Genomic DNA, 14165 nt, shown 5'->3' with positions numbered 1-14165 from the left:
AAAGAAACTGGTTGTAAACAACAACTAGGTATGCTGACATAGACGGTTATCAAGAGGAAAAACTCTATCAAGAACAAACTCTTCATATTTCTACAATATGCTTTTTTTTCTTTTTTTTCTGAGACAAGGTCTCTCTTTGTCACCCAGGCTGGAGTGCAGTGGTGTGATCACGGCTTATTGCAACCTCAAGCTCCCAGGCAGAAGCCATCCTCCTGCTTCAGCCCCACAAGTAGCTGGGACTACAGGTGCATGCAACCATGCCTGGCTAATTTTTTTTTTTTTTTGTATTTTTTGTAGAGACAGGGTTTCTTCATGCTGCCCAGGCTGGTCTCAAACACCTGGGCTCAAGCAGTCCTCCTGTCTCAGCCTCCCAAAGTGCTGTTGTGAGCCACCAGGCCCAGCCTCTACAATATTGGAGCAGTTTGTTATGAACTTTTTAAAGATCTTCCACAAGATGCTAGACTTGTTTATTTTTCTTATATCGGTGGCGTTTTTAATGATCTTTAATTTTTTTCATGCAAGAAAAGAATGTAACACATTTCCCAATGGAAGATAAGAAGAAGGGATAAAATGAAAGTCAGAAGCTTGGAAGAACAGTTTGTATTGACTGTTATTGCATGTCTCACAATTGAGCAGTTATGTATGAAGCAGGTGATCTTGATGAAGCACATCAGCTAGATGAAATTCCCATAGGATATTTTTGGAGAGAGAAAGTGAGGCATGGGGTGAGTTTGCTTTAGAATATGGATATGCATCTATTACATAGGCAATTACTACCATTCTTTTGTTCTTCCTTACTTGGCTCCCCTGTTTAATTTCTCAAAAGATTAAAGATAGCATGAATAAAGCATATGTAATGAGTATTAATTATTTTGCTCTACTAAAAGCATTCCTTTTTTGGCATTCTTCTTTTTTGATAAATCCAATTTTCTTTTCCTTTTCTTTTTTTTTTTTTTTTGAGATGGAGTCTCACTCTGTTACCCAGGCTGGAGTGCAGTGGTGCAATATCGTCTCACTGCAACCTCTGCCTCCCAGGTTCAAGCAATTCTTCTGCCTCGGCCTCCCAAGTGGCTGAGATTACAGGTGCCCGCCACCATGCCTGGCTAATTTTTTTGTATTTTTAGTAGAGATGGGGTTTCACCGTGTTGGCCAAGCTGGTCTCAAACTCCTGACCTCAGGTGATCCATCTGCCTCGGCCTCCCAAAGTGCTGGGATTATGGGCATGAGCCACCACATCCAGCCTGTAAACACATTCTGCCATATGTGCCTAGAATTCCTGATGATCATGATGGTGATGATAATGATGATGGTGATATTTATGTTACTGGTGTAGATCACTCTAATTTAAAAATCTACAATATGTGTCTCTTTTGTCCTCTTCTTGGAACAGCAAACTTTACACTCAAGGGCACCATTTGACTCTGTCACTGGAAGTGAGGCATTTAATCTTCTGAGATATCTTGGTATAATGCCACAAAAGCTTTTAAAATGGCGTTTTAGTGGAGAAAGATGCTCTGGCTCATCAACAACTACAGTTATGTACAAATTATTGTCCCAAATTACCCCTTTTTACTTTTCTTGTTCTCCAATCTGAGACCTGCAGGAAAAAAAAAAGTGATTCATTTACTCATTTAGCAAACCTGTACAAACCTTTGAAAGATTATACTGTCAATAAATGTGGTTCTCTCTAGTCCTTACTTTTTGGAACAAAGAAGAAATAGTCACCTGCTCTCTTGATCAGTTCAGATATATGGGGTCAGATCCTAGCTTAATAATATGTACCAGACATGTCGGAAATACTGATATTTAGTGAATCTGAAACAAGTAATAGTTGTAAATTTTTGTTGAGTTCTGTAGGTTAGAGAATGGCAAGGTCTATCTCCACGTTTTATCTTGAGTCAGCACCAACACAGTTGTCTCTTTCTCTCCTGCCTCACCCTAGTTGCCCTAGTATGTAATGCATCTCTCCAGGTATTTGCACTTTTGTAGGCTTAAAAGACTTTTACTATTGAGATGATTCAAGTAGGAAATGGCAGTGTCAGGGCTTTATATATCTGGGATGACATTGATGACTTTGTCTAAGGCCTCAGGTACAGTGAAAGAGACTATTTTGGGCAACACTCTTGCCTTACCAGCAGCATGTGACCAGCTACCTACTGGGTCTATTGTATCCACCCTGACTGATCAAAATGTAGTTGGGGCTTCTGGAGAATGACTTTAATAGGGTCACGGTAGAGTCATACTGAAAGTTGTGAAAACTAGAAGTGTGTAGCTAGATCTCTGGTTTTGTAGTCGTAAGACCTGAGATTGAGCTAGCTCCAACACTTACTAGCTGGATGATATCAGGGAAGTCACTCTAACCTCTCTGAGTCTGTTTCCTGAACCATATAAGGGAAATAATATCACTTCATGGACACATTTTGATGATTACGTGCAATAATACAAGAAGAAATTTTTACACAGTGTATTCAAATACCTAACTGCACATTAATAGGTCCTCTACATTTTACTCACACGTTTATCTTGCAGTTTATTCCTAAGCCTGCTGGATTAATTAGTAGCTCTCAATAGGAAATGGCCTTATTTGAACTTCTTATGATTTTCTAGACCTTTCCTGACATTTCTAAAATTTTCTTGAATCTCTTTGTCATGTTCTCCAAGGAGACTCATTTCACATTTAATTTGAATGCTTTCCAGTGCATCTGCCTTTTCTCTGCTCAGGAGTCTGCTCTTGCTGTGAGCTGGTTGCTTATGTACACAGCTTCAGGCTGCCCAGGCTCAGGCTTCACTCACACCTTTCAACATGGCCCTGATCCGCCTGAGGAATCTTCTCTCTTCCCATCTCCCTGACCTGTCTCTGGGTCTAATTTACTTTTTTCTTGCCAGCTGGTTAGAAAATACTATATACATTCTTCTTTCAGGAAAGAGGGACAGGGTCTCCTACTGGAGGAGTTTAGGTCTCTCCTGAGCAAGTTTTCACAGACTTACTACACAATCCTCTCCAGCTGTCCAGCCATGCCCCTCACACACCAGCGGTTTTACCCCCACTTCCACCTTCTGAAGTTTTATATTCAGACTATATTGCTGAACCTGATCTATTGTACCAGGCTTTTTTTCTCAAGTATGTGGATTGTTCTCTCAGGTTACCCACTGGAACTCTCGCTAGTCTATTGTTTCTTGTCACTCCATACACACTAGATTCTGATTGTCTTCTTTGAGTCTCCTGGACTGTTGTAAATCAGAGATTGTGCCTAGACACTGGTGAATATGCCAATAAACTGCTTATACCAAAGTACCACAACCTTTCTTAAGCCCTCTCATTCACTAAAAATAATTTGGGTAAGAATAACTAAATTGCTTTTAAAACCAGTGTCTTTACTTAAGTCCTCCCATTCACTATAAATAATTTGGGTAAGAATAACTGAATTGCTTTAAAAACAAGTGTTACATATAACTAGATAAGCAGCATCAGAACATGTAACTCCTCAAAAAAAAAAAAAAAACCTCTTTTTCATATTAATACCCGTCCTGATGGTTTGGCCGCTTATCATTATAAAATATCATTATTTGTTTCTAGTAACAATTTGTCAGTAAATTTGTCTATTTTTCATATACTCAGTATAGTCATTCCAGCTCTTTTTTGGTCATTGCCTGCATATCACATCTTTTTCTATGGTTTTACAGACATACCTCAGAGATATTGCAGGATGGGTTCCAGAACACTACAATAAAGTGAATATCGCTGTAAAATGAATCACATGAATTTTTTGTTTCCCAGTGCATGTAAGTTATGTTTACACCATACTGTAGTCTATTAAGTATGCAGTAGCATTATGTCTAAAAAATGCATACTTTAATTTAAAAATACTTTATTGCTAAAAAATGCTAACAATTATCTGAGCCTCAGTGAGTCATAATGTTTTTGCTGGTGAAAGATCTTGTCTTCATATAAATCTTTTTAGATATGTACCATATCTTAAACAGAATGAAAGTAAAACATTGTTTTTAAATACTAGCTAAATACCATTGCCTGCTTGAGCCTATTAGTCTGAAATTTTACTTTATCTTAAAATACATTAGTTTTAACAATGTAATGAAGATATCTCAACACTAAAGACTATTCTTGACTCACCAAAAGAAATCAATTAAAAAGGAGAAAGTTCTACCCACTGAATTCAGTGTTATCTAATGCACTACTCGAAATTCCCTGTACACAGTCCACATTTTTCAAAATGCTCTACCAGTGAGAGCTGGCCAATTTTTCTACTCTTTTTAGAGACACATATTTTCAACATAGAAAATACTTGGGGCTCATCTCATTGAGCATAGCCAAACAGCTAAGGATGTGGAACTACATATGGTGGTGGTTCTAAATGAGTGCCTAAACAGTCCAACAGTGTGAAACAGGGAACGACCATCACATTAAAAGGAGCACTGGGTTCTTTTAGTCACCATATATTTCTTTAGAGCAAAGTAGAAATCTTATTTGTATGTCTAGACTAATTCTTTTTTTGATATTCGAATCAGTCACTGAACAAAGTCACTCTTTTAGTTGTCACAATGGTTGATTTACAGAATGTTAGTGTTACAAAGTTTATTGGAAGACATTGAAACTGAACTTTACATTTTCTATATGAGAAAACTGAATACAGATAGGTGAAATCAATGCCTTGGGCTCTCCCTGCTACTTCATGGCAAAACCAGGCTCTAGAGCCCCGCCTAGTGGCTTTTCCTCTACACCAGTGGTTCCCCCACTGGGTTGTGCATCAGAATCACCTGAAGAGGCCAGGCCCAGTGGCTCGCATCTGTAATCCCAGCACTTTGGGAGGCTGAGGCGGGCAGATCATGAGGTCAGGAGTTCGAGATCAACCTGGCCAATATGGTGAAACCCCATCTCTACTAAAAATACAAAAATTAGCCAGGCATGATGGGACATGCCTGTAGTCCCAGCTACTTGGGAGGCTGAGGCAGAAGAATCGCTTGAACCCAGGAGGTGGAGGTTGCAGTCAGCCGAGATTGCACCACTGCACTCCAGCTTGGGCAACAGAGTGAGATTCCATTTCAAAAAAAAAAAAAAAAAAATCACCTGAAGGGTCTAGCAAAAAAAAAAAATAGTGACACTTGAGCCTCATTCTAGACGAATTAAATCAGAATCTCTGGGGTGTGGGTATAGGGCATTGTACTTTTGAAAGCTCCTCAGATGATTCTATTATGAAGCCAGGGCTGAGTTGCATTTTATGCCACTCTCTTGCAGAGTAAAAATATTTACAAATATTAGCTGATGGATTCAGTTTTTTTTGCCTTTGCTCTCTAAGTATTGATGCTGAAGCATCTATTGCCTTAGGGTGTGATAGAGAAAAAGCCAAGGGCAAAAAAGTCATTGTTCACCTTTGATTTTCAAAATAGACTTTAAAAAGTGTTTAGCAAAAAGAATTTGAAAGCTAGACTTTCAATGGCAAGGGCAAGGCTCTTGAGAGAGAAAAGGCTTTTCTAAATTCCAAAATCTTTCTTTCTAGTATCAAAAGTCAGAAGCTGTTGGACTCAGACATGGAGTACAAGTGAACCACATAAGAGGAAAATATCGGGCTACGTTGAAAGAGGCATCTCCAACTACACAGAAATGAGGGTAAAACATTAATGATGACTACTCTCTTAGAGAAAACTGGAAGCAAACAAAAGATGCGTGTCTTAGGCTGGCTACCTGATATAGAGAAACAGAAACAATAGGAAAGAGAGAGGAGAGAGAGAGAGAGAGAGACAGAGAGAGAGAAATTTTTAAGGAATTGACTCAAGTGATCATGGAGGCTTGCAAATCCAAAATCTACAGGGTCAGTTTATAGGCTGGAGACCCAGGGCAGAGCCAATGTTGCAGTTCCAGTCCAAAGGCCAACTTCTAGAAAGATTTATTCATGTAGGAGGAAGAGGGTGCCGGGGGAGTCTTATTCCATTCAGGTCTTTAACTGATTGGATGAGGCTTACCTACATTACATAGAGCAATCTGTTTTACTCAAAGTTCACCGATTTAAATGTAACCCTCATCCAAAAAATATCCTCACAGAAACATTCAGAATAATGTTTGATCAAATTCCTGGGTACAGTTACCCTACCAAGTTGATACATAAAATTAACCATCACACGTAGCATATGCCCAGTTGTGCTTCTGTTACCTGTGACAAATCCATACGGGTCTGCAGCAACCTCAATTCTTAACTCCTCAGAAGAAAGAATTGAACTGAGGGGCATAAGGCAGAAGAAGAGATGGAGGCAAGTTTTACAGCAGGGGTGGAAGTTTATTAAAAAGCTTTAGAGCAAGAATGAAAAGAAAGTAAAGTACTCCAAGTAGGCATTTTGGAAGTCAAGTGTGGAATTTAACCTTTTGACTTGGAGTTTTATATGCCGGCATACTTCTAGTGTCTTGCATACCATTTCCTTTGATTCTTCCCTTAGGGTAATCTGCCTGCATGCATGGTGGCCTGCTAGTACTTGAGAGGTGAGCATGAGCAGTGTGTTTACTGGAGTTATACACATACTCGTCTGAGGTGTTCTTCCCTCTTCCAGTGAAATGTCCCCAGAAGGTCATATACCAGTTAAACCCCACCATTTTGCCTCTTAATACACATGCTCAAGCCCACTCACACAATTCCTGAAATCTTATTGGGAAGCTGCCCATCACCAGTTACAGGCATTTTTGTCTATTGGGAAACTGCCTTGCCCTGGCTCTGGCTACAACCAATTATTATTTTAGAGAGGTAGTGTGACAATCACCTGACACCTCACCATCACCTGATGGTTGCCTGACATTCCTGGTGGAGTAGGGGGAGGCGTCTCCTGCCCCACTCATACCTGGCTAGCTACGTACTGTAACACTTCTGCCAAACCTATCTCTTACTCTCTCCTTTCTGTTGTGCCCCAGCCAAAATTCAAGGAGGAAGAATATCTGCTCGTAGATGGATTTTAGGGTCAAAATGTAAAATGATTTATAGGAGACAACTTTATATACCAGAGGGACAACATGAGGATCCACACACCCTAAAGCTTTATTTATTGTTAGAATTTTTTTTAAGTAGGAAGAGAAGCTACATATAGAATAGCACAGGATCGAAAAAGGTTACCCCGCGTCTTGAATATTGTAGCTGCTAAATAAATGTTAGTTCCCGTGGAAAAAATATTTATCTATCAAAATATAGATATCTGTAAAAAATGAAGTTTCTGATTCATATCTAATGGTTCGCCTGCTGTTATAGCTTTTAAATCAGAGCTAGATTATGTAATGTCTTTTGTGTAGTTGGAAGAGCTGGGGAGAGTTAAGTATGGGGAAAAGCATGGGCAGAGATGAGCAGATACTATCCGTCAAAGTTTTGAGTACTAGAACAATAAGGCATAATAAAATTAATTTTCTCTGTACAAATTTATGTTCTTTCACCTGTGAGTTATTTTCTGTGTTTATGCATGGTAATTTACTGAGAAAAAATGACATCAAGACTTCTTAAAATGTGTTATGGATGGATAATGATTTTAAAAGCAGAGAAAATATATGTAATCATTGAACAGGTGTCTGCTTGCAAAAAGAAGTAAATAAACATTTAAAAACAATTCATCAGAATGAGTTTTACTTCTAAAATATGGTGGACAATATACTCTGTGGATACTTAGTACAAATTCATTTGAAAGGCATCTTAGGTCTTTTACTCAGTGATCAACTGCTGTGTCTTTATTTTTATTTTAGAAAGCCAAAAAGAGAGAGACTATAATTACTCCGAATAATACAGACCAATATTCAGCTATTCATTGCATTTTATAGCTCTGTGTGACAATAAATATATGTTTATATTAGTTCCTTATTTTAATCCTTCATTTGGGCAACAAGGGATTGCTATATTATTAGCTTTTTGTGTAATGTGATCTGCATAGGGAACATCTTTTACCTATCTAAGACCATACTGGCAATAGATTGAGAATCCAGATGACTGGAATCTATAAGACTTATTCAAGATATTGCTTTGATGGTTTATAGTGGGTTTTGACTTAGGTCAAATAAGATACAATGTTCAATTTGAAACTATCAGCATATTTGTATTTCATATGTAACCACATACTCTAATATTGAGAGTAACTTGAGATTAGCATGACGTTTTAGCCACAGGACTCTGGAATACCAAAATCCTTCTCTAGAAAAATACCTCTCACAATTTTCTGGAAAGAGATAAGTGATGATGACAATGACCAGCTAAACAAAATAACACTTTATTAAAAATTGAGTCTTTGCTACTCCAAAAGCCACTGACAAAGTCTGGTAAATTGTGCTGGGATTCAACAGAACTCATGCCTAAGTGATATACAAGAGTGACCATCATCCTGTTGAGCTGACATTTAGAAAGAATCACTCCTATAGAACAAAAGCTGTATCTGCTAGCTCTGAAAGACATGGAGGCAAGGAAGCAGAAAAGAGTTTTTGCTCCATTTGCCCAGCACTGAGTTAGCCTAGACCACTTGCTGTAGACCTTCAAAGATCAAGGCAAGGTCTCCTGCTGTGCAGGAGGGTGGAAGAAAAAAAAAGTGTGTGTGTGTGTGTGTGAAAGAGAGAGAGAGAGTCAGAGATAGACAGAAAGCTGGTACCCTTACCACTTTTCAAGTGTGGAAGAAGGAAAACTGGGGAAAGCAAAATCAAAGCCCTCTTGAAAACTCCAGCTGTAGAAAACTCAGCATGTCAGCAATCAGTGGCCAAGCAGTTTAGCTCTAGCTCCTTAGATGGAAGGAGAAGGAGAGGAAGGATAGAACTGCTGACTAGTGAACTGATTTGGTCATGGGAAGTGGGTAGAAAAGAAGCCCAGAACAACCTCAAGGCTAACATCTGTCCCATAGATAAGTTCATGATTCCGTGAGATTTTTGGTTTTCACAAAGTATTTTTTCAGCCATATAATGTTTATTTCTTTAGACTCATGACATACATTTTTTTAAAGTTTTCCAGCTCCAGAAATATAATTTCAAGGAGTATACATCCAAAGTTCACTCACCTACTCAATACTTATTGAGAATAACCCTGAGGTTTTTGAGGGGTATAAAGAAGAACTAAGGTGAATCTGCCCTTGAAGAAACTTGCATTTTAGTAGTCATTGTCAAAAATAACTAGCATACAAACTATTAAGTAAAAATTGCCATAAAATATATATAGCTCAAGGACACTGAGAGCTTAGAGAAAAACGAAGATTTTTTAAGCAACAAATTTCAGTATGATTTGTATAAACTCGTATAATCAGTTTTGAAATGACCATTTAGAAATTATAAACAGAACGCATATAATACTTCTTTTGAAGAGACAAAAAAGCAGAAAGCAAATATACACCTGAATGATTCAAATATTGATGCATGTGGTCCAAAGCTCTAAAACTAATTAGATATTTGGTTTCATGATTGCAATTAGCCTTTAAAAAAATAGGCATCTATTAACATAGTTTGGCATTATAATGACAAACAATTAGTGATAATTGTTCTATTCTGGAAAGAAATAATAAATAGAAGTAGTTGGCTTCTAAATAAATTAAAAAGTAAGCTTGCTAACCTAATTTTTAAAATGTGGTATGGGGAATTTATTTTAGGAATCTTCCACTTTGGATGTACAAAGAACTTGAAGAAAATAAAATTCTTTTTCTTGCTTTGGTTATTTCTCATTAGCTTTCTCTTACCTTTCCTCCACCCTCCTAACCCCACAGACTCTTACGTTACCCATTTACATTTCCACTTGAATATTAGAGAAAATATCAGAGTATTTTCAAGAGGCTGGAAGCTGAGAAAAATTCCTTATAAGATGGAATTAATTATAATCACTTGAGAGATTTGAATAATTAGTTGAAAGTTACAGAAGGCAGATATCAGCTCAATATAAGGAAGAACTCCCTGCAGATTAGGAAGAATTAAAAACCATTTTCTTAGATGTTTCCAATACCTCAGTTTATTCGAAGGCGAATTGGAAAGTCCTTTACTGGATATTGTAGAGCTGATTGATGTAAGCATTCACTGGGACTAGTGAGGAGCTAGGCTTGTTGATATGTAAGTTTTCTTTATGAACTGAAAGGCTTTCTGTCACTGAAATTATTTTCTAACAAAGGAGTTATTCACATTATGTTTCTGTCTCAGAAAATTGAGTCCCCTACACAATTTATTCCCTGAAATTGTTTTGAACTGACCCATCCAGATAATCCTGCACCTGGTAGACATGGGACATTCAGGGGAATAATGAACTTGGGACACAAAATTAGATATGAGATGCTAAGTTGCACATGCGCATTCTTTTTATACCTATTACCTCCAGTGTATTGGAGAATAATTAAATATTTCAGAAGGGTGGATGTAACTATAAGTTTTAGGATGAGAGCTTGGTGTCATTCAGTTGAGTTAAATAGAATGTGGTCCGATGTCAGCCATCTTTGGCACTTATGCACAAAATTTCCACAAATATAGTTTGATAGTTGATAAAAATCCCTGCATTCTCCAACGCTGTACATCTTCTGGTATGCTAAAACCAAGGAGAGAGTGGCTCAGATCTCTGTGCATTATAGAAGATGCAAGAAAGTACTACAAAGGTCAAGTGAGCAGATATACTAGAAACTACAGCAATGCAATTATTGGATATGTGATTATGGGTCACCACTGATGACTGGTAGAACTACCACCACTACAGTGAGTAGACAGATGCAACTTTGGGGTTTGATGTTATTTAGTTTATAGGTCTTCTAATCAGTCCCACTCTGGCATAGACAGATATTACCAACTTCGGCCAAACTGCTCATAGAACCTGTACAGGACATCAGATTGCAACATCAACACATATCTTCAGATTAGCATGATCTACATCTTGAGACCCTTACCAGTGAGCCTAGCCTTCCTCATAGCTAAGCAACCCAGCACTTGTTATCCTTGTTTAAAACCCATGATTTTCTTGTCAGTTAGCATGTTTTTGCCTGCAAGAAACAGATAACCCAACATAAAGTAGCTTAAACAATAAAATAATTTGTTGGCTGTCATAACTCTCCAATTTCCTATGCCCTTATAACGTCGATTTCTAACACTGTTGCCCTAAAGTTTTCAATATATTTCACCTAAGCTTTTTTTTTTCAACTTTTATTTTAGATTCAGGCAGTACATACACAGGTTTGTTACCTGGGTATATTAGATGATGCTGAAGTTTGAATTATTCCATCACCCAGGTGCTGAGTATAGTACCCAATAGTTAGTTTTTGAGTCCTTTTCCCCTTCTCTTCCTCCCACCTTTAGTAGTCCTCAGTGTCTGTTGTTGCCATCTTTATGTCCATGAGACCCAATGTTTAGCTCCCACTTATAACTAAGAACATGTGGTATCCATTTCACCTAAACTTTTGAAGTTGTATCCTACCTGATAATTCTGCCACTCATTAATAATTTCCTACAATAGCCATTTATTCATTCATTCAACATTTCAAGTGCCTGCTATCCTGTTTTGAGGGGAAAATACATCATTGAATGAGTTATGTTGCAGTCCCTAAATTTAAGGAGGCGTGTTAGTAGGGAGAGGGTAGGCTATGGTGCAACATCAAATGATAACAGAGGTTTACTCTCTGACTATTCATCTTTTATAGAATGACCATGGCTCTGCTCCATGCCAGGTTTACCTCAGGACCTAGGCAGATAGGCCTTGATCGGGAAATTTGCCCACTGGTATGGCACAAGGAAAGAAAGTGTGACAAGGCACAAACTGTTTCTCAAATTTTCTGCCTGCAAGTGACCTATATCACATTCATTTACATTTCATTCCTCAAAGCAAGTTGCTTGACATAACTGACTTCAATAGTGAGGGAATCATACACCTCTTCCAAGGAAGGCACATGGATATTGGTGAAGAGTAGTGCAATCAACCATGTGACATTAAAATTTAGAGCAGATCAGTACTACAGCCTGCCACATCATTTTGTAAATAAAGTTTTATTGAGACACAGACACACCCATACATTTACATATTATCAATGACTGCTTTTGCACTACAATGGCAGGGTTGAGTAGTTGTGACAGAGACCATATGGCCCAGAAAGCCTGAAATGTTTACCATCTGGTCCTTTACAGAAAATATTTTCCTACCTTGATTTAGAAAAGCAAAAAGATATAAAATAAACTGCAATATTTAATCATGCATGTCCTGTGTTTATTAGCTTTTAGCAAAAATGATGATTGCTTTCTTTCTATACAGACTGCATTAGGATACAAGGCATATTTTTGAAAAAATATTGGTTTCTGGTGATAAGCAATCTTCTGGTAGCTTCAAGATTCCATCCAGCATTTTTAAGTTTGGCAAACAGGAGAATACTCTAAAGCAAAAGTTAAAAAAAAAAAAAAACTATATTGAACAAAAGCATTTTATTTCACTTATTCTCTTTATAAGTGAATGGACTTTGCCTATTGTTATAAGGAAGATGAATGGCTATCACTTCATTCTGTGTTGCTTATCTTTGCAGTGGAGCTAAAATAAAATATTATTCATATTAATTGACCTGATGACCTTGCCATAGCTTGCCCTTTCAGGGATCTAATAGATCTTTCAGCAGGTGGTAAATATTGATCAGAGAAATGGGACTGTCTACAATCTGTTTTTATAAGAGAATTTCATTCCAGTTTTTACAGTTTTATAAGGGAAAAAAATCAATGAGTGGATTTAGCCAACTAACCATGAGAGAAAGAATGAGATCATGATATATATGCTCATTATAAAGTTAAAAGTTTAGAAAGAGAGAGAAAGTAAAGCAAGCCCACAATATTCAGTGATAGTTAAAGAAGAATTCTGGCTGATAAATATAAAAGAGGGCGTGGGAAATAATATTGTGCTGTTATTTTTTCCTGAAAGCGAGCACTTCTAAAGCTCCTATTTCAAATTCAGGGAGTCACTTCTATGTTCAGAAACAGATCCTTCAGTTCAATCCAGTTAACAGTGGTCATGTACATAGCGGCATTAAAAAGCAGCATTTTCTTTAGAATGACAGCTTTTCTAGATCTGGGAATTCTGAGGGCTCTGGCTGGGAGAAATCTATGGCATTTGAATTTGCCTGCATGAAAGATACTGAAACCTTTTAGCAGATATGCTAAGTCAGCTAATGATGGAACTGACCTCCTTGAAAGCCCCCATTGGCTGCATGATTTTCTTAACATTAATTGCTTCCTATGCATCTCTTTAAATCCTCACAACAACTCTGTCAGATTGGTTTTTATCCCTCATTTTAAGTAACTTATTCAAAATCATAAGGCCTGTAGGTGACAAAGCAAATATTAAAATGTATGTCTTCTGGCTTCAAAATTCATACTTAGCTGGCAAGAATTTCTAGCCACTGATTTTTTTTTTAAGTTAAGCAATAATGAACTAATATCATGTTTGACTCCTAGAGAATGATAGAGAAGTTTGCCTGTAGGTGTCCCAGAAATGGGGCCACCTTCTAACCTACTGGGACTTACATTATTAGCTCTGTCATTAAGTCCTTTCTCTTTTGAATTGTGCTGTCTTCTTATTGGTGGATCCGAAACAAAGGAGGAAGGGAAAGCAGTCACAATTCTAGGTGATAATGGTCAAGAAAAGCTTGTACTTTAAATAATTCTGAGCATGGTGTGTAAAAAGGGTCATCTGAAGCTCTGGCCCAAATCCTCAACACAGATACCCAGTGACAAAATGAAAGCTGTTATAATCTTCAAGGTGTGGATTTTTGGCTGGGTAACTGAATCCATGTTTGAATGAACTTCTGACTCCAACTTAGTTCCTTAGCATGAGTGGATGCTTAAACCTTTTCTTCATACTCTAAAATGACCCCATCATTCTATTCAATGTAACCCTGCACTACCTAAGTTAATATAACCTGGCTTTTTCTAACTTGAAAGTCAGCGTATATACACCTTGGACTCAATCCAATAGAGTTAATACTGGAAAAACAGAAGAACCTCATTATATCCCTCATTCCTACATAACTCTGTACCACATCATGAATTTTGTAGACGGAATTACAGTAAGACCTCAGGGCATATCCAATTTCAGACAACTCATCTTAATACTATTATTGTAAGGCATTCTTTGAAGAGAGGCAAGTGGCTGAGTTGGGACCAAAATGCTTTATAAAACCCCACATATGAATTAACAAAACTGAAATACAATACTATT

The 14165-nt window shown here is 37.6% G+C and overlaps 1 protein-coding gene across 7 annotated transcripts in view; it reads right to left on the bottom strand.

Moving 5' to 3' along the window:
• Window positions 1-585: 585 nt before the first annotated feature.
• Window positions 586-14165, bottom strand: part of LOC743786 (uncharacterized) — a 67456-nt gene continuing 53876 nt past the window's right edge. For 3 of the 7 annotated variants that reach the window (XR_010155864.1, XM_054682347.1, XM_063807300.1), the window contains one exon: window positions 12152-12336. Coding sequence is in view for 4 of the 7 variants with exons in the window: in XM_054682347.1 (XP_054538322.1) it covers window positions 12225-12336 (112 nt within the window). In the remaining 3 variants the exon portion in view is untranslated. Of the gene's footprint in view, window positions 1598-10253; window positions 10515-12151; window positions 12337-14165 lie in introns of those variants that run through there. The other 4 variants (XR_010155863.1, XM_054682358.1, XR_010155862.1 and 1 more) reach the window with 2 other exon arrangements.

This window comes from Pan troglodytes, chromosome 2 (genome assembly GCF_028858775.2).
Source record: "Pan troglodytes isolate AG18354 chromosome 2, NHGRI_mPanTro3-v2.0_pri, whole genome shotgun sequence".
NCBI lineage: Eukaryota > Metazoa > Chordata > Mammalia > Primates > Hominidae > Pan > Pan troglodytes.
This window is presented reverse-complemented; position numbering and strand designations above follow the sequence as displayed.